Source organism: Dicentrarchus labrax, unplaced genomic scaffold (assembly GCF_905237075.1).
Source record: "Dicentrarchus labrax unplaced genomic scaffold, dlabrax2021, whole genome shotgun sequence".
In the NCBI taxonomy this organism is placed as follows: Eukaryota; Metazoa; Chordata; class Actinopteri; family Moronidae; genus Dicentrarchus; species Dicentrarchus labrax.
Window position 1 is genome coordinate 26,362,804 of NW_026136715.1, and position 27,799 is coordinate 26,390,602.

General features: G+C 39.9%; 1 protein-coding gene across 1 annotated transcript in view; it reads right to left on the bottom strand.

Annotated features, from left to right (window-relative positions):
• Positions 1 to 11,648: 11,648 nt before the first annotated feature.
• ntsr1 (neurotensin receptor 1 (high affinity)) overlaps positions 11,649 to 27,799 on the bottom strand; it is a 65,292-nt gene continuing 49,141 nt past the window's right edge. Inside the window, exons 3-4 of the mRNA XM_051425826.1 lie at positions 27,475 to 27,559; positions 11,649 to 15,585 (exon numbers count right to left, since the gene is read on the bottom strand). Coding sequence (XP_051281786.1) covers positions 15,330 to 15,585; positions 27,475 to 27,559 — 341 coding nt within the window. The 3' untranslated portion in view covers positions 11,649 to 15,329. The remainder of the gene's footprint in view (positions 15,586 to 27,474; positions 27,560 to 27,799) is intronic.

Consider the following 27,799-nt stretch of genomic DNA (forward strand, 5'->3'; position numbering starts at 1 on the left):
CTGTGGTGATAGTGTTAATTCCTGCCATGTTAACACCACAAATCATGCTTATTGATGTCATGTCTGTCTACATTTGTCTTGACTGGTTGTGACTGGTTAGTTGTGTTGCAAACAATTCCCCCTAATTGAGCTTTCTAAATGGACCTGGTAGGGTAGCTTAGATAACAATTGTGGCAATCACAGAGCTGGTCTGTTAATCTTTCTTGTCTTTTCTATTTTTTATTAAGTTATTAATTTAGAAGAAAAGATTTCCGACAGTGCTGTTTCATAATATGACACATTACACAACAGGGCAATCAGCAGTGCTCAAATGTCCTGCTGGATATTGTTCTGCTGCTATTAGCATATAAATAATTCTTACCAAATGTATAATCATATTTTACAACCCACACTCTGTCACTCTCTCTCTCTCTTTATCTTTCTCTTTAGTTATTTTGGTTTATATAAATAAATAAAAGCAATACATGTGGTATATGATAACCTCCTTATGGGTGCTGAAATAAATGAAATAAAATTTAAATGGCTCAAGACCTAAGTTTTGGTATGCGGCAAATCCTTCCAAGAAAAAGAGCAGCATCAGTTGTTTTAGCATAGTGAGGATAAACGTGTGTCATGTGACGTATAGAGAGGTTTTTACCAAAGATATGATAATTATAAGATTAGTTTGATAATTCAGCCCTTTGTATCAATCGGTATTTCTAAGAAAAACTCAAAATGTATGATAATTTCTAACTGACAAGGCTGTATTTACCCCCTACAATAGTAAAATGGAGCTGATTTCTAACCAGTTTGATTATCCATTCTATAGCCTGTCAGTAATAGACAACTGACCCAAAATGTGCACATTTCATTCTTCTGAAATGTCACTCTCACCACTTACATCCTTTTCTTTGTGACTTTCTTTCTATAGAATAAAAGAAAGGTATGCAATAAATTTTTTGTATTGTATCTTATATGTCAACGTTTATGGCTTATATGTATCTCATGGGTTATTTTTTTAGGAACAAAAACATTTACATTGTATTTATTTTTTATTTCCCTTTTTTTAAAAAAAAACAACAAACAAAAAACCCTAACCATAACCAAGTTGTTATTATTTTAACCATGATGTGAAAGAGTCCCCAAATCTTAATAGTCAGTTTAACCCAAACCATAATGTGTCCTTAACTCTAACCAACAATAATCAATAAAACAATAAAAGTAACTTTCTTAATTTATTTAGAAGACATTTGAAAATCTAACCTGATTGTAAGAGATGGAAAGTTTGTTTAACCTGAGCTTTATTGGGATCTTTTTTTATTTCTTAACAGCCTGACTCCAATCAGCATGGCTTTTTCAACTTCAAACCGGCTGAAGCCCTCGCAAGTCTCCGGGACTCTCACTGTCTCCTGGGAAACACACAGCATTAATTAGCACAAGGATGAATACTTTGTACATTGATTATTAGGTCACACTGTCCATTGTATAAAGGGTAATTTCCATTTGCCTCGGGAACAATTAATGGAATCATATATTAAATACACCCATACAAGATTCTCTGTCGTCACAGTCAAGCTCTTGTTGCTTCTTTGTACTCAACAATTAATAGAAAATCATGGATATGACTCAAAGTAAAGTTTATTTTACATATTCAATAGTTAAAAGTTCCCTATGTAAGATTCTGAAGCATTTTATATATAATTCATTATTATACATGTTATTTGTATATATCACTTTTTATTGGCAATGAACTAATGAACAGGTTGTAACACATCTTCAAAAATGAGACCTCCCCCAACTGTCTTGGTTGCTATGGAGCGATTTTAATGTTTCTATGTAGGGATGTGGTTCGGATTTTCCACAAAAAGTCAAAGCATATGAGGTTTAAGTGCGATTTAGTGCCTTCTCCCTCCGCTTCCCTACAGTGTCAACAGTGTGCAAAACTAGCTAATGTTAGCTTATTAATGGAGTCCACTGACATCAACAAACGACTGACACCCACCAAAATACTGCGCAGTTTTGACTTGTCCGTAGCAGGAAACACTGGCGGCTCGCCTGGTCACACACATTCTCATATTACAGATAAACAGTACACTATGATGTTTCTGAAACGATTTTAAGTGAGAAATAGTCAACGCAGTAACAGCATCTTGATACATACTTGATCAGCACTGCCTAGTTTGACAGTTTGATCTGAGTTTGGTGAGCTGGATAGACTCACTGAGAATGACCTGTCAATCAAACGGTAGCCCCGCCAAAAACCTTATTGTCTATTTTACTCTAAATAGGACCATAATTAACTAAATAAACATAATTCTGTATGGAAGACGACTTGAAACTAGAGATTGAGACCATAAACTCATCAGGAAACTGTTTACTGAGCTCATAAATCAAGTGACAAGTCGACTCATTCACCATTAGAGTGAATGGGATCAGTGTATTATTGCAGCCAATGGAGCTCCCCCTGCTGGCCTTTACATAGAATGCAGGTTTTAAGACACTTCGCGTTGGGTTCACTTTTCAGACCTGGAAGCTCTGTCCATTATATATACTGTCAATGTTTCCAACTAGCCAACTGTAGCCTAAGCTAAGCTGGGGTTGGCTGGCTGGCAGTGGGTCTGACATTGGTTGCTTTGTGGTATTGGCTAATGGGGTTTTTCTCATTTTGGATTCTTACACACACCTGTGTGGGGGTCTCCGTCCAGACATTGTTTGACTGAAGGGAGTCTTCAGGCTGTACTGACTATTAATTAGAATTTCTCTCTGGTTGTTGTGACCGCTATGCTTCTTTTATGTCATGCAGAGGGAATGTAATCATTTGAAAGCATAACCCCGGCACCAACCCATTGAGATGGCTCACTGCAGCTTTGTGGCTAGACTCCTGTGGGAGTGACATACACTGTCTTCCACTTGAGTGTAATTCAGGCGACGACCATGTTGCCTTAAGGCCACAAGTGCGCAGCAAATATTTTATTGAAGCTTCACTGTCATAGCTGGTGCCAAAGGTTTTTGAATATTTATATAGTATCTTAAGATTTAGATGGTCTAAGGACCAGAGATCAGATTTGTTCTGATTGCATTGCTCTGTAACTGCTGATGTTGCTGCTGTCTTTGTGGATGTCATTTGAGAATGAATAACCTGTGTGTGTGTGTGTGTGTGTGTGTGTGTGCTTTGTTAATTTGTCTGTGAGAGCTGCTTAATGTGTGCATCAATAGAATGGCTTCAGCGGCACTACCAAGCTAAAAGACATCAATTAATCCTGACAGATGAGCGTCCTGTATTGTTGCAAACACCTGACTTCCTGAAACCTCTGGGTGAAACAATGATCAACACGGCATCTTGCTGAGTCTGAGTAAGGTTTATTACTAGGTATTTCTTGCAAAAATAACCCAGGGAGAGGAATGAGTAAAAGGAGAACAGAAGAAAATCTCTTACTATATATCTTTGACTTGTAGTGACATTGGTTTTCTGTTGACACTGTTCCATTGTAGCCAGAGATAAAATGAGTGACCATTAACAAGTGAGTGTGTTGCCCGCTGGGCTTCTATGGTGTATAGAAAATGGAGGATGTGACACTTTAGCTCTCTGCTGCCAATATGCTGCCAACTCTGACTCTACTGATAAACTTCCTTATCTGTCAGCTTGTGCTATATTGAACCTGCTGCATCCTTTTCACAGCCAGTTTATGCAAGAAAAGTAATACTGTGCTGATATTTTGGTTTTTCATATTAGGGTGGGCAAATTAAAAGTACTTAATCAATAAAGTTGTACTTGTTGAACTTGAAGCTTGTTAAGAATTTTAATATTAACAATTAATAAAATAAATGTGTGTATGGTGAAAGGGGTCCCTTGTAGTGACCATTGACAGTAAATGGACATAATTTCTGGGTCTGTGAAGTGACACCTGAATACAGTGTAATGGCCAGCTGGGGGCAGCTCCACTGGTTGTAATAACACAGTGATACCATACACTCTTATGGAAAAATGACCCTACTTCCCTCTTGATGTATTAGCTTGGTAAAACGTTTCCTAATGAGTTTATGATATTGATTTAGTAAATTATGGTCCCATTTAGAGTAAAATAGACAATAAAGCAAAATATGCTTTTACTGTGTTGACTATTTCTCACTTAAAATCGTTTGTTTAAAATCAGTGTAATGTTTATCCGTACACTAAATACGAGATTGTGTGTGACCAGGTGAGCCGCCATTGTTTCCTACTACAGATGGGTCAAGGCACACAGAATTATAACCTGACTTTAAGGTTTTCTCTCAGCTCTATAAGGTGTTATAGTGTCTTTTAGATCATTGTTTCAGTTTTCTGCCTGCTCAGACATGCTCAGCACCAAATGGTAGACAGACAAGGTTAGTGATTAGCGTTGTGAAAGAAGGTTCCAATGTTCCATCAATCACCACCTCTGGTTTGTTCAAAATAAATCCTTAATGAAGACATAAATGAGAAAAACAACTGTTTCAGTCGGTCCTCTCTTAAAAAGTGTTAAAAAGAGTGTCTCAAATGCACGTGCACGAAGAGACTGGCTTTGTGAACAAATCATTGTGTTGCTTTAAAAGTCTGTGCTCCTATTGTTGTATTGAAAGAAAAATAGACTTCAATAAGCCCATCACACAGGGTGACAGATTGAAAATATTGCTCAAGCAAGAAATTGTATGGATTGTTACATAAACAAAAGTTCTGAAAGGGGCCATAATTCAAACTCCCACTTGCTCACTAGGGATTGCAGAAGGAGCATATGTGAGGTAGTTACAGACAGGAATGGAACTGAACTAATGAACTGATAAGACTGTACTGTTGTGTACTGTTTATACACCTAATAACTGTGATTGTTTGAGGTTTCCAATTTCAAGTTCTTTATTTGTCAGATGCACAACAACTACAGTGAAGCGGTGGTTGACAATGAAATTCTTTGTTCTCGGGCTCCCTCTGACAGTGCTCATACAAAATGTATAAAAAGAAAATCATGCATGTAAAAAAAGGAGAGTCTAAGACATAAAATATGCATAAGTTAAAATATTGGAATAAAACATTTAAACAGAATACAATAAAATATAAAACATGATACTGTGTTAGACTGGTGGACAGTAGTGACTAAACCAAAATTAATACATTTTAATGTAGACAGGTTGAGCAGTAATGTAGTAAATGTATATGTTTTTTTTAGAATGAGAGGCATCCACACTTTCCTAATCTAAGTATGGATTACTTTGATGGCAGTAAACCAAATCAAAATGGGGATGTTGCTGTGTTGATCATAGCTTGCAGTAGAAAAAATATGTACACCCCTTTTTAGCCAGTATCGGAAAATAATTAAATATAGGCTAGTATTACATTTTATATACATGAATGTAATCAGGCAATATATGAATTCAAAGTTAATGCTAAACATTTTCATTAGGGTTGACCGAGTACTCGGCTGAAATTATGTACATTTTATGAGACTAAGCATCAACAGAGTAAAATCCGTAAATTTAGTACATTTTTACGAAAATTAGGATAGAGAAAATGTATAAAATATTCAGTTCTGTAAATACTTCTCTTACGCATGTTCCCAATAAAGGCTGGGTGAGTTCAGTGATTTAAGCAAATAAACGCCAGGGTATTATTAGACATGTTATGGTAATTGGGCAGTCCTATCAGTAACCTATGGGTGACATTACAGATACATGTCCATTTTTATTTATACATATATGTCTATTATTTTGCAGCCACCGTAGTTTCTCCTTTGCACTTGGTTGAGTCTACGGGTTTCAGTTGGTTGCAGTTTCCAATCTCACCACTAGATGCCACTAAATCCTACACACTGGGCCTTTAACACATTTATCAGTACATATAACTGGTATATGGTCTATGTTATTTTGTAACAGGATTCTGTATATTCTTCAAATACTGTAACAGAAGTAAATTACTTTAAAACCTTCAGTTTGGGCATTTTGTGGAAACCCTGTTGGCCAACAAAGTGAGGAATGTTCCAGAGTGTTTTGTCTGTGACCCGGCCATTCTATCTGACTGCTTTCCCTCTTCTGTCCGGCTGCAGCTAATGAGGGCGACAGCTCCCTCATGAAAACCTGTGGGAAAGCCATCTCTAAGCTCCTGTGTTGGCTCTAAAAACAATTTGTTGTGCAAATTCCGCGAGATTGGATTTGGATACCTCCTGTGTTGGTTTACCTACCTCCACTGACTGGGCAGTAACATGCTGTTCATACGCTTGACCAAATCTCTCCCTCTCTGTCTGGTTCTCTTCCTCTCAGTTTATCCGTCTATCTATTTCTTTTTCACAGACTTTCCCTGTTTCTCTCAGAACATCCTCCCTCATGCCTCTTTTTATTTCACTGAGTCCTTCCATGCACGTTTCTCTGTTTTGCTGCATCAATGAATCTTGTTCTTTGGGTGTTTTAAGGCAGGTTTCTTCCAGGTTGTGTAATTTTCTTCAGTGTGAAGAACTCTACCCTGGAGGCTGAGGAGTGGAAGGAGGAGAGTCATGGCTCATTCACTCAGCTAGTGAGGCAAATGAAAAGGACATCAGGAAATATGGCATGTGGCTGGCTCTCTTCACTTCAAATGCAATTTATGACAAAACATGCAGCCAAGTTGGGCTGGATCCATAATTATGACATTTTAAGTATCCCACATGACAGGATCATTAATTTACCCGTCTCAACTGTGCTGCAAAGTCTTTGCGACTAAATAAAAACTAAAACTTCCACATTACTTAAAATGATAAAGTATTTGTTTTTGGAAATGTTAATTCATTATTGTAAATTGGTATACATTGTTACAATTTAATACAATTATACAGGACTTAATCAACCTTAAAGGACCAGTGTGTAGGATTTAGTGGAATCTAGTGGTGTAATTGCAGATCGCAACTATGTTGCTTTGCCCTCCTCTGCAAGCACAAAGGAGGAACTATAGTGGCCGCAAAATACAATTGCCCACTTAGATTTTGGTTTGTACCTTCTGGGCTACTGCAGCAACAGGTTCAATGTGGCGGACTCCATAGCAGGTAAAAAACACAGCGATTCTTATTTTCAGGGGATGATACATTCGTGAATACATACCTAAGAATATTATATTCCATTTCTGGATGGTGATTATGATTATAAATCAAAGAATTAATTGAAATTTCAAGTCCTTTAAATTACTTTAAGTTGCTTTCATCTTTTCCACTGATATTTCAATTACTTTCAGTGCTTCTGACGACTAAACTTCATACAGGTCTTAAAGGCTGTTTTCACATACAGTTACACTAACTGCTTTCACTTTCACTTCAAGACCTTCAACTTAAAGTGTAAGTGCCATACCATATTTTACATGCAGAGAAGTAATATTTAACCTGTGCCTGCAATCTTCAATCAGTGTAATTTATTTTGCAAATGTTAAAAATTGAATTTTTTACATACATATCCACAGTGGGTGATGCATTAAATGAAACAGAGGAAAATACAGTTACTTTTATTCGATGTGAATCGTCTGTGGCACTTGGATGTATTATTAGTATTAGAATCCTTGTGCACTCTGCCTCGCAGGCTGCAATGCATCATCAGGAGTGTCCAGCCTCAGGGTCGGCCAGGCTGCAAATGGTCCTGCCGACTGCCTGTAAGGCTGCTTTGTCAACTGTCATGCCAAAACTGGTCTCTACTGTAAAGCAGCTTACCCGTGTAGGAATGTGTTAAGGTGCTCCCCAGAGCTGGGTGAGTAGGAGTAGCCATGCGAGTGACAGACTAAGAAAGGAGGGATTATGGTTCCTCCTATCTAACTAAGAAGCAGGTTCTTCCCAGAGCCCCAAAGCTTTGATCCACTTTGCCTTATTTGTGTGATTTCCCAAATTCCCGCAGTAGTTCCAGACAGCCAGGTCAGATATGAGAAGAGTTGGTTAATGTTGGAAGAAGTTTACTCTCCTTTCCTCTTGCAAAACAAGAAACCAAAATGTAAAGAAATTCTTATCATGGAAGAAAGAAAGCAACATAAAGAGTAAGAAGCTCTTTTTCAGTTCGACCAAATGGTTTGATTAGTATCTCTGTTTCGATGGATACAGAAAGCTCTTCTGCTTTCTTGAAAGATTAGGTTAAGTGTGTGTGCTTGAATGTCAGCCTGCTGTGATAGACCGATTCAAATGCTGCCACTTGTCTTCCGCAGTTGGTCATTAAAGAAGTGATATATGGACTGGTTAGCTGTGTTCTGCCATGTGCTTAAATTTCCATTTGGCAGACTGCAATAGAGTGGACAGAGATGGACAAGGGAGAGATTTGTAATTTCACACCCAGCTCCTCATGGCAAACTGGATGGAGAAAGGCTTGAGAATAAGGGCAAATTAAAAATTGGAGGTTAAATTTGTGCAATTTAAAATATAAATAGACCTCTAAAATCAGGTAAGTCGCTTACAAGTTTAAAGGTAGGGTAGATGACATTGGGGAAGCTAGCAAGAGACAGCTAGATTTTTAAATCCCTTCCCTTCATCCCTCTTTCCAAAGCCAGTCCACCAAAACACATTCATGTGCAATGAATGCACAGAGTGCGCACAGGTAGACAGGGGGGTAGGCTTATTAATGACCTGTGAGAGACACAGACACAGATGTTTTTTCTCAGATCATTTGATTTGTTGATCGGATTCAACATTTTGCAAAGCCATGAAACAATGCTGAAATTTAAACTACATTTATCTGTCAGGTGGGGGAATACATAGTTCATCTAACTAATGTATTGGAAAGAAACAATCTAGCCTAAGTATAAAAAAATGAACTACATAAGGAATCTGTCATTGTGTAAAATATGTTGGTCCAATCAGAAAAGACAACCTGGAACCAAGTATGAAGAAAGGCTCGAGCACCAGTCCTGAACTGGTCTCGATTATGTTTACAGAACAGGAACTGTTATGCTTATCTAAGCCCCCAGTCAACTGACTGTTCACAATGTGCCTCCGCTGACCAGCAATTGCCTAATCATTGCCTTAGCAACCGTAACCAGGCACAACCACAGGCCTGTTGAGACTAAGGATTTCTCTGCATGTTAAAGTGGCATGGAGCTGTAGTCAGAGATTAGTTAGCAAAAGAAATTGTGCTATGTGTTTAGCATGTACAGCTAACTAGCTTGTGTGTTACTTTCAAAGCCAATTGGAAGATATCATGAACTAATCTAATTATGTTAGTTTGTGGAGCTACAGGTTATGTAAATGGATAAAACCCAGTTCAGACCAAAGTTGAAACCTGCAGCTACTAGTTCATGCAACCGGACGAGATAGTGTATCCTCTTCATAGCAACAACTCTCGCACTATCTATAATTTGTAGCATCCTAAAATATAAAATTATAATGGTGATAGTGAGTTACTTGCTACAGTTGCATTTTATTGATGAAACAATGAGGACTGTCAGTGAAATAAAAGGGTTGAGAATTTGGAGCCATCCACAGGTGCATGGGTGCATTTTAAGGTTTGTGTCAAACAAATGAATGACGTGATCCTCTCTTTCGTCTGTCCAAAATTTTGTTTAGCTGATGAGCCGATTGGCTGTTGAAACAGGTAACATGTCTTACACACTACAACCAGCCACTTGAGATCTGACAATGCCATCAGCCAACTTCTTTCAAGGGGTCTGCTAAAGCCAAGTGTGCCGAATAGTAGCAGTCAGACGAGGTTGTACACTCGATGTTCCTCCGACCGCCTGTGGTGCCTCAGCTCTGCTGCCTCACTTCAGTGGCAAGGTAACATTAGCAAGTGAGTCCACAGATTTGTTGTCATTGTAGAGTTAGACTGCTGTCCTACAAAGTGGACAGAAGCTTCTAAGATGCTTTGGTGTCGCAACAGTCTGCTCAGGACAGCTTTGCTCGCTAGTGTCCATTTTTGTAGCAAACAACATAACATTACTGCTGAGCTGATAATGGAGCGCCTTCTGCTGGATTTTGAACTTAAACAGGTTACGCTTTCAAATAAAAAGCCGTCATCTCAGTAAAAACATACGATTTGCAGATACAAACGGGTATGTAAGCTAAACAGCTTAAACACTAAAAGTACATAAGTATAAAATGTAATTATTAAATCTTCCTCCCAGGAAGATAATATTATTTATTTGAGAACGTGCCTTAGGTGACAGTGGACACATAAAGTGAAGCACACTGCATTGCTTTCCTCCCCTGCTTGGATCCTCATCACTCTTGCAGCATTTTTTTGCAGAGACAGGTGTTCTGCTGTTGCTAGGAAACATGTACTCAGCTTTCAACCACTCGCGTGCTGTGGGAGACACATGATAACAATCAACAGCAGCTACGTTCAGGTGGTCAAAAACAGTAATACGGTCTAAAGTGTTACTGATCCTCGCTTTTATTCCTCTAAACTGTCTATGAAAACAATATTTCCGGCTGGTCAGCAACTAGAAACTCTTTTAGTTTCCATTGAACAGCAGCCACAGTGCCATCTTATATTCAGCTGATATTTCCAACATCCTCTAATATTTACTGTACACTCTGTAGTGGGGTTTGAGTCTGTGCTTCACATGGTAATGTCCCATGTTATTCCTCAGTTATCATCTTAAAGCTGTAATATGTAAGACCTGAGACTACACTCCACCTGTTGAAATTCATACTCCAAAACGGTATGGGGAAGCAAATCACGCATCAGGTCTTAACTGCTACTAACTGCCTTACTGAGCTAGTGAGCTCAGTTATCTGTGCAGCTGACATCCAAAATGGACCAAACACAGTCCGAAGGAGGGCAGTTTGTCAACAGGGAATACAGTAGGTGATTTAGTGCCGCTCCAACCAGGACTGTGACTCTGTAATACCAGGGATGGCACAGACATGGTGGGTTCAGGTGGGGAAAGCAGAGGTGTCCAGTGGGAGAGGAATGAGAGAGAGGTTGTTACGAGTTTGTGTTAGAGTTTGAATGAAGTGTTTTTTACGATGAGTTAACAAGGCGATTCTGCATATGCTAGTCTTAGTTTGATTAAAGGGTGAAACTTGAATTCAGAAGGTGTATGCTTGTATTTTTCTGTTTGATAAGGAAAACTGCATAAAAATATTTCCTTGTAACATCACATAGTGTAACATAGGAAATAGCTAGCTTGTTAGTATGCTAAGTTTGTTTAATATCTTGGCAACAGATAACATATATGTCTTTGACATAACATCAACACTATTATTTCCGCACACTTGATAATTTAGGTCATTTTTTTAATATTTTAAACTAAATATAAAATTCTTATACACTACTCACAAAAAGTTAGGGATATTCCACTTTCGGGTGAAATTTATGGAAAATGTAGTTGATGCTACAGTGATATTATATCATGAAAGTAGGGCATTTAAGTAGAAGGTCAAATTAAGATCACCTGGAAAGGTTATAGTGCATTTTATGTACATTCTGAAATTTCATCCGAAAGCCGAATATCCCTAACTTTTTGTGAGTAGTGTACATTGCACCTTTAAGTATGCCATATGGCTTGTTTGATAAGGCAGCAGCCTTCTGTGCCTACATGCTTTGTGAGTGACATTTCTTTTTTCAAGCCCTCACCTGTTAATTGTCATGAGTGTACTTCAGAAAAGGTCAAACACTGTTCTGCTAAGTGGTGAGTGTGTGTGTGCATGAGTGCATTTGTGCTTGCATACCCGTGAGAGAGCCTATGTGGCAGCATACTATAAACAGCAGTCAGTACATCAGAGTGTTGTATATCTTCATTCTTTTATTATTTCTTTTTAGAATGAAATGAAATAACATTGTTTGAGAAATGTGTGATATACAGTTAAACATGGCTGATCTCAATGAAAACTAGGCCAAGACACATTCAGGTTACAATATTCATGTACAGGTCTGTACAGAAGAGTACAAAAAACAGATTTCTAACTGCATTTGCAGTTTGAATGGTTTGCAACATTAAAGGGCTATACAGTGTTTTTTCATGTATTTCATTCAATGCGGCTGTCTGGTGGATCTGTGGACTGGGGAGGTTGATGTTGGGTTGATTTAAGTTCTAAAGGAGTGGCTAAAGCTTCAACAGATTTAACAACTACACAGATACTGTACAAGAACACAGAGCCACATCAACCAATACAAAGCATAGCTAGTAACCGTCACTAATATTAAATACAAAAAGTTAAAAATGACCAGTCATGGTATGATAAAAACAATACATAGCGGCTGAGCTTTTTTTGAAAATGTACTGCTGTTTTATCATCAGGAACAGTGTCAAATATTTTCAACACTAAAACTGGGGCACTTTGCGAGGTTCAGTGGGCAAAAGCTATCGTAATGCATCAAGGTAGAAAATACCCTTCACACCACTGTAGAATTTTTTTAAAAATTTTTTTATAGATTACCCATGCTAGCAACATGCCTCTATAGAGTGCTTTAGGAATGAGTCCTAAAACTCAGAAATGAGTTAGCATTTTTGCACTTCCGGTTCCCTTGCTGCCAAGTCAATGGGTTCTTTGAATGGGTTTTTCCTGAAGTAAGGTCTTTGGTTAACACAAGAGTAAGAGATTTTCAAGTTTTATTCTGCAACATAAAACACATCAGTGAATGAGTGTCTTAAAAAAGGTGGTTGCTAACAAGTGGCTAAAAGAGACTACAGAGGTTGTCATGACAATGTCAGCGTGCCAAACACGAAGACTTATCTACTCACTAATGCAAACTATTCAAACTAACTAACTCAAACTTTACAACTTGTAGGATTTAATTTCAATTTTTACTTACAAGTTGGAAGTGGTCATGTGACCGTAGTGTAGTTTATTGCCTGATGTTAACTTTTTACTTCTAGAATCACAATCTTCATCTGTGAAAAAACTAAAAATGTATCATAAACCTTTGTTTGCCACAGTTTTTTTTCTGCAATAATCCAAAATCCATCCCATTGACTTTTGTCAAAGGAACCAGGGTGATGCTCAATTCCAGGTTTGGCGGACAAGAACATCTCTGTAGCACTATGGATGGCAATGTTGGTCATGAGCCCTGGTGATTTTGGTGATCTCCTGACTTTTCCTCTAATGCCACCAGTATGTCAAAGTATTCTTGTGAAATATCAAATCATCTACTAGATGGATTGGCAAATGTATACAAATACTCATTTTTCATAAAATTTGGTACGGATATTCATGTTCCCCTCAGGATGATTTGCAGTCAATTTCAATTTGTCCAATACTATGAATCAGCCCCAGATGCATTTTTGTGCCTAAGTACAGCCTTACAGAGCTTCTATCATTGCAGCAGATGCTTTTATAATCTGCTAAATTGACTCCACTCTTTCATGGGACTTTGTATACACTCACAGTACATCTCCTCAACTTTTGGTGTTTAGCCTGGTAAACATAAAAACAGGCTACATAATAAAAAATTATAAAGTAGGACTTCATAGTAACGTAATCACTACAGCCTATTATAATGAAATACATTGATTTCCTTTTGCAGCAAATTGAAATAAGTGTATAGAAGCTTCTCTCATAAAATTAAGTAAAACCCTTGTGAATAAAATGGTCAAGTGTTGATTCATTCATCCCATTTGTTTATATTAAAGCAAGCCAACTTCTGCAGAAGCACATTCACATAATATAAATTGTAAGTTACATGTTCTCTGCGGGTGCACGCATGGAGAAAGCATTACTCTTACATACTGTGCACGCCTAGACTTCAGAATACTGACAATACAAGCAACAAGTCACTGCTAGTCCATTTATTTTCTAGAAAGGAAAACATTTCGAATAATATGATTATGATGAACCATTAAAATGCATGTCTATGGCTCCTGGGAGTGTATTTCAGGGTTATTTGTGTATAACTGAAAAGAATAAATGAGTGAAAAAAAAAATTTCTTTCACTCATTAAAGGGATTATTAAAGTAGTTCTGCTTCTATTTTACAATTTGCTTATACAGTGGCTCAAGTTTGTAATCAATACAGTCAATAACAGGGTGGACGATTAATCTTACATGGCAGAAATTAGTAGTGTACGGTAGATGCCAGACAAAACCGTCAATATTGCACAATCCTGCAAAACCCCTGATTCCGTTCAGTGCCACATCTTTTTAAGTCCATTGCTATCATTTTCATAATTCTCGCTACTGTAATCTCTACGCATAGAAACTATGGTATTGTTTGTAAAGTTTGTGGTTATGAGCTACCCGACATCATTCATAAGAGAGCGACTCATCATACAAGCTCCATTCTCTTGGCCTTTCAAAATGCTTAGAATCATAGATAAATGCTAATTCTCCGTAGCATGTGAGAGCCCAGATTGTTTCACATCTTCGTGTTGCTCCTAAAGGAAACTTTGGAGTCCCCAGATCACTGCCTGCCACTGATTCCTCAAGCAGCAGCTGGTGGGGAGACATCAGAACAGGTGCTCCTGTCTCTGGCCCCCCACAGACCCAATGTTACATTTCAGGTAGGCATGCTTGTGTCTATGCATCACTTCATTTCCAACATGTGTTATTTGCTCCACATGCTCACTACTGTTTTGTACAAATCCTTAACCAAATAATTGCTCACTTCTCCGTGTCTGTGTCTACCCACTTCACATTTTTAAAAGGCTGTTGTGAATGCAGAAAACTGTTATCTATTAACAATTCCAATAGACATTCATATTACAGTCTAAGCAGTGTGATGATTACCTGGACCCACCCTCTATTCAACAAAAAGTGTTATTAAAAAGCTGCTTGTGACAAAGCCAAGAGAGGCAAGAGAAGTCAGTGGTAATGATGTAAGTGATTTATACAGCTGTCACTGCAACTTGGATTCAATAAAGAGTAATACCTACTCTCTGCCTCTCTTTCTTCTAACATCAAAGCCAGGTTTATCCACAGATGCTCACACAAAATAGCACAAAGGAAGGTTACATCAGAACTTTTGCGGTGGAGAAAGCCAGAAGCCAGTGTTCTAGAGAAAGTACGTTCCGAAATGTTAAATATTAAAGCATACAAAACACAGAAATAGTGGAGTTATTTACACCATAGAGCACCAAGCAAGTGTGAATGATCTAAAGTCCAATAAAAACACTTACATAGAAATATACTGTATAAAACATTTACATATCAGTATTTTAAAAGATACTCTTTCACTGCTTGTCCTTCCTTTTTTTTCCTTCCATTGTCATATTTTGTTTTTTGATTTCACTAATGTGTTTTTATTACGTTATACTAAATAAAAACACTTACAATAACATATAATAAAATATGCATCAGAAATAAAACCACAGTGGGCACTTGACCGCACATGACAATGACGGTGACCCCAGTACCAGATCAGCCTGTGCTAACAGTCTCCAAACCGGTACCAGAATTTCATTGATGAAAATGAATCAGTAACCACGAGGTGGGTTTACAGTATGAGAGAGTGTGCCCCATCGCAGCCCAATCAGTACGCCGTCTCTTTGATGATGTTGGTGGAGAGGGTGTGGTTGCTGGAGATGCTGATGGAGTGGCGGGTGAGGGGGTGGGGGTGCCTCCTGGGTGTATGGCGGCAGGGCACACAGAAGTACCGTAACGTGGAGAAGAAGATCTGGCGGTAGGTGGCAGACACCAGGTTGTAGAGGATGGGATTGATGGCCGAGCTGACGTAGAAAAGTACGTTGGTCAGCATGTAGAAATAGTGGTAGAAGTCATACAAGTCACTGTGAACAAAACAGAAGACAGAAAGCAATTGTTATGTGTGGCATATTTAACATATTTCTTGAATATAAAAAGGTGGCATCAATGCAGGATTATCAAATTATATACACAGACTTTTTACTGCATTGGGACACAAATAACTTTTGGTCATGACATTTTTGTGACTTGAGTCCAAAATCAGTTTTGTCCCAATGTCTGCAATTAAACACAGCAAATCTCTTCTACAGAGAGCACCTTGCAACACCACGGACGCCATGAACGCAGCATTTTCATTGCCAGGTAACTTTATGAAGGAGTAAGCCTCCTAGAGCTCTTTAGAAATGACTGACAGCTAACTGTTAGCATACTGACAGGTAGAAAGAGTCCTAGGCTACTGACAGCCTTGACAACTGACTGACACAAATACAGATCAATCAACCAGTATCGAATTGCATTGCTTAATTGTTTGTTTTTATATTGGAACAGAACTGGGACAGAATATTAGAAACATCTATTTAAGTGCTGAAAACAAGTATAATATTATAATAATATTTTAATTGTGGTAAAAACTGGGACAGTTCAGTGTTTGAGATAGGTGTTCAGATGTCAGGACTCAGGACACCCAGTTTGAAACTGGGACAATCCCAAACAGACCAGGATGTCTGGTCAGGGTAGCTACTTAGCATGTCAGCAGTTAGCTCGCCAACTTCAGAAGTTTGCCTAGTAGCCCTGTGAGTAGTTTTACAACCTTTTAGAAGTACATATTTCACAAAGGATTGGTGCGACTTGGCCTTTATAATTATTTACTTAATTTAATTTAACATCAAAACACTAAAATATAAACTGTAATATATCTAGGAGGACAAAGAACATGTGGTTATGTTTTTTCCCAAATGTATGCATCTGAAACAAATATGAAGTACAGTACCTATAAATACGTCTTTTGAATTAAGTATGTCAACTGTCCCGTCAGCGAGCGAGCCAACAACCTTGCTCGGAGAGTTGTTTTTCCACTTTCTAGTGCTAACATTTTTCCGGGTAGCCAGCACATGGATGTAAAAAGGGACCTGGATACAGCTCAGTTCATTCCTACAAAAGCTGCTCAGTGGCGCATGAAGCCAAAACAGCCCCTTCCCGCTGCAAAGGAACTACATGGATGAATTCGTACACTGGAGACTTTTGCTGGCAGGGGCCAACTAACTTCTGGTTTAACCCTCTGTTAACTTGAATGGAGATAAATAATTTTATGTTGCAAATCTTTTAGACTTTATAAATGTTATCGTTTTACATCCCTTTCTTTCACAATGTAACCTTATGGGTCTCTTTGAGTGCATTACGTGACTGACGACATTGCTTTAATTACACAGTTGTCAAATTGGCTTCAGAGCTTGCCGCTCTTCCTGGGGGCCTGGGCTAGCAGTGTTAGCGGTTAGCTCCTCAACGACAGTTGTATACTAACTAGTATACAAAAAAAAATCCAAATGGCTTATCCTTGTTTAACTGTAAAGAATGAACTGTATAGTGGAAATCATATCTGTCTGTATACCACTGGGCACATACTTAAATAATTACTGTGGTAAGAATTGACAAGGAGATTTGTTCAGCCAACCAGAGAGCAGCTGGTGGTGAGCATGTTTGACACGAACCCAATAATCTTCTCTTTAGATGTCACTGCTCATTTTAGACTAGAAATGCTTCCAATGTCATTAACAGATCAGCTATTCAGGAAGCGTCTCCAAGATTGTAGTGTGTTCTTCCCACCAGCCTCTGGCTTTATTAATACTGTCAAAGCTACAGAAAGAGGAAGGGAAGAAGAGACATGTTCTATGCTGGAATTAAACAGATGCATACCCAACAGTAAGATTGCTTTTAAAGTCCTGGTACGGATCTAATCTTACAACTATACATAGAATCAGATTTTTCTCTGCATCACAACCATAGAGAGCTCTACATCCTTACATATTGCAATCCAATAAGGAAGGATTTGAATTTCTTATACTACAAACTATAAAAATGTAATCCTTTTATCTTTTCCAGGTTATTATTTAACATTGAATAACATTTTTTGAATATATGCCCTGCAGTACACAAGTGTTTAAACCTATGTTTTTAACTGACTGATCTCATTGGTTGCTGTTGAAAAGGAGGAGGAAGAGGGAGATTAAACTACACAGCAGGAGACGAGGGGACATTAAGGATATAAAGATTACATAAGATGGGACAGAGGATGGAGGGGTACGGAGATATTAACAAAAGAAGGAACCAGCAGATGAGGGTAGAATAAAAGGGACTACAACATATAAGTATGTAAGAAATACTGAAGTAGTAAGACACACTTTAAAGGAATACAAAGTACAAGTCACCAGCTGTTTTTCCCAATTTTTCAAAATACCATAAAACTGGTTTTAGACACATTTGTGGAAACTGCATTTAATCTTTAAGCCTCAGATTGGCTGTTTTCCATGGCAGCAGTTGACTGACATTTGAGAGCCAGCATTCACACTGTCAACTTTATTTTGTACACTACTGACTAGAGCACATCATATATTGTATAAATACTGATACACAGCAGTGACTTCCCTTTTTTTTAAAAGCGGTAGCTATAAACCACTTGTGATTCAAGTTTTCTGTCTCTTTACAACATTAAACTTTTGGGAGGACTCATGCTGTTCTTCTCGAAAGTGGACCTGATGTTACTTTTCGTTTATGTAATTTCAACATATGCCTTTAAAGTCGGTCCGTGTATCTTTTGGTCATTCGATTTTCCTTTCAGAAACGGGTATTAAAAAACAGAAAACGAGTGGTTATTTGATTTTCGTTTTAAAATACAAAAATTAAAATTGAAATACAAGGCGTTTCTCTTTTTCATGGTCAAAAAGGGATGAGCTTTTCATTTTCTATTTCATATAACAAAAAATAAAATCACTAGAAAACAAAAAAAACAAACGGAAAAAAGGGCATTTTTTTTCATATTCTGAGACCGGATGTTGTCATTTACAGGACGGTGCTGTGTAGAAGAAACAGTAGGCTAGTAGACTGCGGTCAAGCCAGCTGTGACTCCGATCTCCGTGGTCAAATCAGCCGCACTTAAATTTCGAGTGTCCAAGTATTCTCAGCATTATGGTAAATGCGGAGAAACAGCGTATTAGTATTAGTAGACAAGTTGAAACAAACACCAATGATCTGCATTATATGCTGATTTCCAAACCAAAATACATTTTAATTAGTTTGCATTGGTGGAGTGCCAGAGCTAATGATTTCCCAAGGAACATATATGTGATCTTGATGGTTATGTTCTCATCTCCTTCTAGATAATTCAACCACCAAGATGTCTCTCATGAGCTCATTCAGCATTGTATATCCGTATGTGCAGAGGCAAGGATGAAGCAGGGTCACACATGCGACCAAAATTTTTAAGAGTGCGACTAATAATTTTTCTAGGTCACACTGGTGCACCTGACGCTGCCCGGGTGAAAACATAACACAATTTATTTCGCAAGCGCATCATCTCTCTGTGTTCTTCTGTGACCAAACTCACACACTCATGGTAGGATCATATCGTGTTCTAAACCAATAAGAGACAGAGCTCGGGTGGGTCTTTGCCTCTGATTGGCTGTGGTCCTGTTCACCGTGCTAAGTTGCGTGTGTTTAAAAATTGCGCGTGACCTTAGCGCGAGAGTAGCTGTCTAACTGAAACGGAAAAAAATTAAGAGAGGCAGAAATATTGAAAGTTTTTTCATTAAGAAAACCAAGCCTACTCCCATCCATACCCACTACTGAGAGTCCTTCCCGTCAAGACACGGAGCCCTCGGTCCCTGGTGAGATACCAAGCCCCGGTCCTTCGGCGACAGCATCAGACTCGGAACCAGAGGAGGAGACAACAGAGTCTGGGATAGAGCCCGGCTCCGAGAACCAAATTAAAAAGGCCAAAATATATTCCTTCAGACAGGACTGGCTGAAACTATTTCCCTGGCTGAGGTACAACAAAGGACGTAACGCAATGCACTGCGTGTACTGTCAGCAGTGCGGTCAGAATATGGCCGGAAATAGTGCATTCGTGAGCGGGTCAACAACGTTTCGTATTGAAACTTTAAAAAAACATAACATGTCTAAAAAACACACGATATGGCGTGACAAGTGTGTGTAGAGAAAGTGGCCCCTCTGCCAGCTGCATTTCAGCGGCAGGTAGCAGTAATCATTATTATTATCATTAATAATTATTTTACTTGAAATGTTTGAGTTTGAAATGTTCAATTTCAGCTCAGTGAAGCAATTTAAGCACAAGCACTTTTATTTGGAAATGTTTTATTTTGCTTAGTGTTTTAGTTTGAAATGTTTAATTTCAGCTCAGTGAAGCACTTTAAAAACTTTATTTTTATTTTTATATACAATTGTGCTTCAAATAAAGACAAGCATTTCTCTACACCTTATTCTTGTTTAAAAATCATTCACATTATATGAAAGTTATGGAGAGTGATAAAAAGGTGACCTTATGGCGTTAAAGGCAAGGCAATGAAAAATTTAGGTGTACCTAAATTTTGTGCTGGTGGACCTAAAAAAAAAAAGTTAGACGCACCAGTGCAACCAATGCAAAAAGTTAGTCTGGAGCCCTGTGAAGTGTTACTACGTTGGAGAAGAAAAGACTAGTTCACATACACAAGTGACGCAGCAGACAATAAAGGAAAAGCAAAAGGTTAGAAGTCATAGCACATCAATATTTCCTAACATATAGTGTAGATCCTCCTGAGCGTCATCTCAGTTACCAGAACCTGGTGTATTGATCTGTTCTGCTCTTGCAATTGACAAGGGTCACTAGAGTGTGCAGAGTCAATGATGTGTGTGTCTGTGTGCATACAGGGACACCATTAAAGATGAATGAGGACAGGATTGAAAGGGACAACAGGGATAGTATTGAACATGACCTTTTCATTATATATACTCAGGTAATTCTGTGGGCTGTTTACGTAATGGGGGATGACACATGAGCCATGAGCTAGTCTTGTCTCTGGTAGAATTTCACCTTTGATTGGAATCCCTCAAGCAGCTGACATTTTTCATTGTAATTACACGAGACGCTGGGCATACTGTGGACCACAGGTGCAGCATTTTCAAACGTGCTGATTCTGTTCTTCACGCGCATCAGTCAGTCAGTTTTCTCTTGTGGCAGATTCACGCAGGACCCATCTCACTGTCATGAATTGAGAGAGGACTGCTATTACCAGCAAAGAAAAGCAAAATATTTGACTGGCTGTCACTGCTACCAGCCCCTCCAACACTGACTGATAGACCCTAATCCCATCCATCTGCACTGGCTTTTTAGCACAAAATCAGCACTCAATCAGAATTCAGTCAACATGCCCTGAGCCTCCTGTGAAACACATTTTTTTTCCTGTCCATTGCACCACTGATTCCAGTCATTTTTATTTAATATTTATTATCAGGGTAATTCTATACCCAATATGTGGGCCCAATGCAGAACTATAGTGTGTCCAGTAGGGATGGAAATGATAAATCAATAAATTGATAATTGTTTTATTTTATTTTACTAAGCTTATGTAGGATGTGTATGTATAATATATCTAAAAAAGATCTTTTGTTCTGTTTATCTTACTTTTTATAATCTCTTTAGACTGTTAATGTGTTCCTCTACTTGTTTCCACTTGTTTTGTAACCACATTATTGCACAGTGTAATAGTGATGGGAATTCCAGCTCTGTATAGTGAGCCAGGTCAATAGGTTCAGCTCAGTAATAGGAGCCGGCTCTTTTGGCTCACAAACGGCTCTTCGTTAAGTTCTAGTTCTGGATTCATTCAAATGTTCTTTTTTTTTTTTTTTAAACCTATGATTGCTATATATGCACGTATATAATTTTAAACCTTATATAAACCTTATAATGATCTGTGCTTTGTATATTGGCGACTAGGGCAACATAAAACATTTTCACCATGCTGTTATTGTTATTGTTATTTTGTTGTTATTGTTATTACCAACAGTTTCTGGATCATATTTAACAAATACGAATACAAATAATGAGAAGACGGTTATCGGAACCTCAGACACCTGAGTGCAGAGTGTGTTGCCTGCCTGAGGTTGTTGGGTTTTTTTATTGTGTATTTTGTATCTTACAAACAAAACCAAAACGGTGTGTTTCTCCGCTTCAAGTCACCTCTAACCTGCCTCTGTCTGATTGACCTCTGGTCTGGTGCCACATTGATGATGTACTTTGAAATTCAATCTGGAGTCTGGAATCATCATCATCATGGGCATATTCCCAGGCCCCTTCCAAGACACCTGCGAGAGTGAAGAGTTGGTCTGTTGTTCCACGACCAGGACGGAACCCGCACTGTTCCTCTTCAATCAGAGGTTCGACAATCAACTACAAAAACAGAGTAAACTTTCCCAGGGAGGCTGAGTAGTGTGATGCCTCTGTAGTTTGCACACACCCTCTGGTCCCCCTTGTTAAATAGGGGAGCCACCACCCTAGTCCGCCACTCCTTCGGCCCTGTCCCACGCAATGTTGCAAAGGCGTGTCAACCAAGACAGCCCCTCAACACCCAGAGCCTTCAGCATTTCTGGGTGAATCTCATGAATCCCTGGGTTTTTGCCACTGTGGAGTTGTTTGACTACCTCATTGACCTCTCGTAGGGAAATTGATGTAGATCCCCCCATCATCCTCCAGCCCTGCCTCTATCACAGAGGGCGAGTTTGTTGGACTAGTCGGGTTCAGGAGTTCCCCAAAGTGTTCCTTTCACCGCCCAATTACCTCCTCTGTTGAGGTCAGCAGCGTCCCATCCCCGCTGTACACAGCTTGAATGGTTCCCCGCTTCCCCCTCCTGAGGTGTTGGACAGTTTTCCAGAAGTGCTTGGGTACCGTCTGAAAGTCCTTCTCCATGACTTCTCCGAACTCCTCCCACACCCACTGTTTTACTTCCCTCACAGCTGAGGCTACAGTCCTTCGGGCACGTCGGTACCCTGCAACTGCCTCGGGAGTCCCCTGGAATAACAAATCCTGGAAGGCCTCCTTCTTCAGTCCAACAGCTTCCCTGACCACCGGTATCCATCACTGTGTTCGAGGGTTACCGCCCCTTGAGGCACCCAAGACCTTAAGACCAACCACTCTGGTTCAATGTCCCCAGCCTCCACAGTGATGCCAGAGAAGCTCGGCCAGAGGTGGGAGTTGAAGGTCTCTTGGACAGGGGCCTCCTCCAGACGTTCCCAGTTCACCAGTAGGGGCAGCTGTGGCTCAGAGGCACAAACAACAGTCAGAGTTTCCCCCCCACAGCCCGTAGGCATAGGGAGGCAACCTTCTCGTCCACCGGGGTGAACTCCCGGCCGGGCTCCATGGCAAGCCTGGCCGGGCATAGCCCAGCCGCTTGCTTCCGGGCCCCCCCTTCCATCTTCCTTCTCTTTACACCTTCCACCTACTTTCATGGGGTCTTCTGTGAACCATTCTTAGTCTGGCCCCTCACCTGAGACCACTATGTCTTGGGAGACCCTACCAGGAGCATATTACTCCAGACAACACAGCTCTCAGGTTCATAGAAGCACCCAAACCTCTCCATGATAAGGTGATGGTTCCCGGAGAGCATCTGGAGTCTGCAAGCTGTATTTTATTTAGGGAAATTGACTGATCTGCTCTGTACAACTTGGCACGAGTGGGTCATGGCTTCCTTCAAAAATAGACCAGACAGAGCGTAGTGACAACACACTTCTGCCTTTGGAATGCTCCACAGCGCTATCACCCCCCAATGGGGGGGAAGTCTGCCCATCAAAAGGAGGAGGCTGTCCAAATATAGATATGAATGGCAGACTGACCACGAGTGGATTAGTCCCATCAGTGGAAATCAGTATTAATGAGTATTTTCTGTTTCCCATGGTTGGCTGTCCAACCTGAAGCAGCACTGAGCAGGGGACTACCACATCTGAGTTATTTTGACCAAACATTTTACTATAATTATAATGTATAATTCTTATTTATCTATTTTCAATGCTTCAACAACAGGAGGATCTTTAAAATCTACATTAGTTGATATTAATTCATATTAATATTTTGCCAGCAGTATCACATTATTTACACGATATTCAGCCTTCGTTTTCATTAGAATACAAATACCTGACTTCTTTTCCCTCAAAATAAGAATAGGCTGCTGCTTCAGTCACACTACCCATCCACTCCTTCACTGTCTCTGTCTGCAATGTCACAAAATTGATAGCTAAGGACGGGTGAGCAGAAGAGATTAAAAAAAATCTCATTTTCTGGATATCCTTTCTAACTGACTTTGACTGAGCTACCTTATTTATTGCTGCCTTTTACCACGCAGAACAAAAATATCTCCAGGATAACACTCTTTTACATCTGAAATGTAGCAAAACTGAAGCAGGCTGTCCTTTTATACTGCAGGAGCTTTGACTCACACAGCTTTTATGATGGCCGTGCTGATGCCTGTGGATTCTTTGGTGCCTGTGGCAAAAAAAAACCTACTGAGAGAATAATAACAGTGCCTGCCTCTTAATAATGCCTCCACTGCAGGCATGATAGAGAAACACACATCAACACACCAATGCAGTATTAGCATAATCCACTTATTATAACAGCTGCAACCACAACCAGTGTTCGACGGCAAGTAGCTGCTTAGTGATGTGATACAACAATCAGAGCAATTTCTTGTAAATAAATAATATAACTAATTTTCTAATTTCAGTAATATTACAGTTCTGTTGCCTCCCAGATAAATAAAATTGAAGTTCTTTCTGCCTCACTATAATTTAAAGAAAACAAAGATTGCTTGTTCATTCCTCACAAAAACTGAAAATTGTAGATAGAATAGTTTAGCTGTGCACCAATAACAGAAGCACAAAAAACTGAAGACAGAAGCTTTGGTCTGAAGCAGCGGACAGATAAGCAATACGTTGGTAGCTCAGTATTTCTCCTCAGGCAGCGATAGAGATGAACCCTAGAAATAAGAAATATGACACGGTGTTATCTGAGACACACTCTCACTGATTACAAAAACGTATTACAGCCACTGCAAGTCTGCAGTATACAATAAAATTCTCTCTTTACAACAGTTATTACAAAGTTTTCTCTGATGAGCTCTATTTGACTTTAGCGTAACAAAGTCCAGTTGATAGCTGTGGCTCAGAGGAAGAGCGGGTTGTCCACTAATCGCAAGGTTGTTTGTTCGATCCCTGGCTCCTCCCACCACATGTCAAAGCTTGAGCAAGATACTGAACCCCCGAATTGCTCCCAGTGCTGTGCATCGGCGTGTTAATGCATATGAATGAGTTAGTTTCTGTTCGATGGGCTTTGCCATCACTGAGTGAATGTGTGTGAAAGGGTGAATGTGGCATGTAGTGTAAAAGCGCTTTGAGTGGTCGGAATACTAGAAAGGCGCTGTACAGGTCCATTTACCATTACCATATCTGAATTCTGCCCTATGATCTATACTGACACTACATCTATTGAAATATTTATAATTTTTTTCAGAAGTGTAATAATCTTACCAGGCTAATCTTGTGCTGTGGTATTGAGCAATCAGCGTCCTACTGGCAGCTACAGCATGAGCTATGGGTGTGGTTTAACACTAGGGGCTCTATCTTGCCAATCTGAAACGCAAGTATCAAACGCAAAACGCAAGTAGCTTTGTGGGCGGATCTCGCTGTTGCTATTATGCCAGCGGGATAAATGACTCTTGCGCCCGGCGCAAATCTAAAATGGGTTCGTCTGAAGTAGCTACATTAGTCATAGGTGTGGTTTGGGCGTAATGTGCAAGAAACCAATCAGAGCATCATCTCACATTCCCTTTAAAAGCAGGCGAGCTTGTTCCATGGTGGATTGCTATTATAACGGCGGATTTGACAGGCGCACGCCAGGAGCGGTTCACAGCCGAGGAGACCGACGTTCTCCTCAAGGCCGTAAAATACAGAGAAGTGACATTATTTACATGAAATAAATGTAACACAGCCATACAATAAATCAAAACAATGTAACGCAGCTTCGCAGGAAGAAGACCCTGGCCTCGGGAGCAGTGCGCACGGGCCGAGCAGTGCGCAAGGGCCAGCTGAGGATGGAGCAGCGCAAACACCAAGGTGCAGAGGATCTAGACCCGCTACACACCGGAGGACCACCCGTTCCTGCAGCAAAAACTGGGTCTGACATGCTGGAGCGGGAGCTGTCCGGGATGCAGCACAGTATTAATGCCCGTCATGACCGGGTGGCGATGTTGCTGCTGCCTCTCAGGCGCATCCCCTCAAGTCTGCGCCCTTAAAATAGCATCTGAATAAGCGCCACTGACTTCAGACTAGGTTTTTCCTGGTCTGTGGTGGAATTGTTTTCTGAAACAGCAAAATAGCTCCAGGGAACGTTTGCGCCGGAACACGCCTCCTCTTTTCGCTGAACCGCCCCCCGGAGCGCAAGTTCATTCCCTAATTTAAGGACGTGCATCAGTGGAGGGAAAATTCCAATGCGCATCGAGTGCAAAATAGGAATTATACAAGCGCCAGTGTACAAAGTCAATTGCGCTCAGTGCAAGATAGAGCCCTAGGTGTGTGTGACGACGTGTGTGACTGTTTACTCAAAATTAACAACAGTTGGTCAGAGCCAGCGATGTGACATACTGCGAGTTGAGCTGCTCTCATTAGCTACTCAGTTTCGAATTGTCCGTTGCAGGAAACAATGGCTGCTCGCCTGGTCACACACAATCTCGTATTCCAGATAAACAGCACACTAAAATATGTTTCTGAAACGATTTTAAGAGAGGAAATGGCAACGCAGTAACAGAATCTTGGTTCATATTTGATCAGCATGTTGAGACAGACTCACTGAGAATGATCTGTCAATCACAAGGTAGCCACGCCCAAAAGCATACCCTGCTTTATTGTCTATTTTACTGTAAAGTGGATCAGCCAATGGAGCTCCCCCTGCTGGCCTTTACATAGAATGCAGGATTAAGACACTTCCGCGTTGGCTTCACTTTTCGGACCCTGAACCTCTGTCCAATATATATATTGTGAATGGTCTACACAGGATGCATGTAGGCACAATATTGAGTGTAGGTCACTTGCGTTTTGGCAGCAGTAAGAGCCTAATATTTATACATAAACCAAAAAAAAATGTATCGATAAGAATATGCTGTCTAGGTTAAAAATAGGAGTGTATCGACTCCGTCAGATGCACATCAGACGTACAACTGAAAAACGCTGCTGAAACGCCTCCTGTGTCAACACAACATTAGTGTTTCTTCTGCTGGAATTACTGCCTGCAGGATGTCTTTGGAATGTGGAATTAGAAATTAAATATGTTGACACTTTTTGCATAAATTCAAACCGACGCCTTGTGGTTTGTGTGTCTGATTGACTAAAAAGGGGGTGTCTTTACAGTAAGTAGTAGTTTAGCTGAAGATGTAGGAATTTCCGTTCCCACATTTAAATCCTTCATATAGAGGAGAAGGAAGAGGCTTCCCCAGCGCCAGCATCCATTTACTAAAATGGTGTCTGTTGCATTTAATTAGGGAAACAATATATAGTTTGGAGGGACTAATCGTTAGAGGAGAGAGAGAGAGAGAGAGCGAGAGAGAGAGTGACAGAGAGAGAGAGAAAGAGAGTGAGTGAGTGGATGAGAATGTTAAATGAAGGCAATCTAATCAGGAAGATGTATCTGTCCTGCTCCCCACTGATGACCCTCTAAATGATGGCTATAGCTAATATTTTGTGTGTGTGTGTGTGTGTGTGTGTGTGTGTGTGTGTGTGCGCACGCGTGTAAGGGTTTGCGCATGTGTTAAAGTGTGTGATCATGCATGCAAAGGTCTGTGTGTGTATACTATATGCAGCATCTGTGTGTTTCAGAGATCAAATGAGCAAACAGACCACTGGAGGTTCTCTGGCGTGAGAGGCTGAGAAGAATCGTTACTCACTCGGACCAGTTGGAGATGTAGCAGAACATGAGGCGGCGTGTGTGATAGGGTAGCCAGCAGACCACAAAGGCAATTACCACCGCTCCTGGACACAAGAGACAGAGAGATAGCATCAGAAACCAAAGCATAGTAGACAGATAAGGAGCACACAAAGAAATATCGAGCTGATGCAGAAATTGTGCACAGTGTTCAGAGGATAAGAATGTGAATGTTTAAGAATCAGGCTGAACAATAAAGGTTATAAAGGAATAGAGAAAATAATGACATGTACTTTATGCTAATTCTTTTTTCACTCTGTTTTACACACACATATAGGCCCACAATA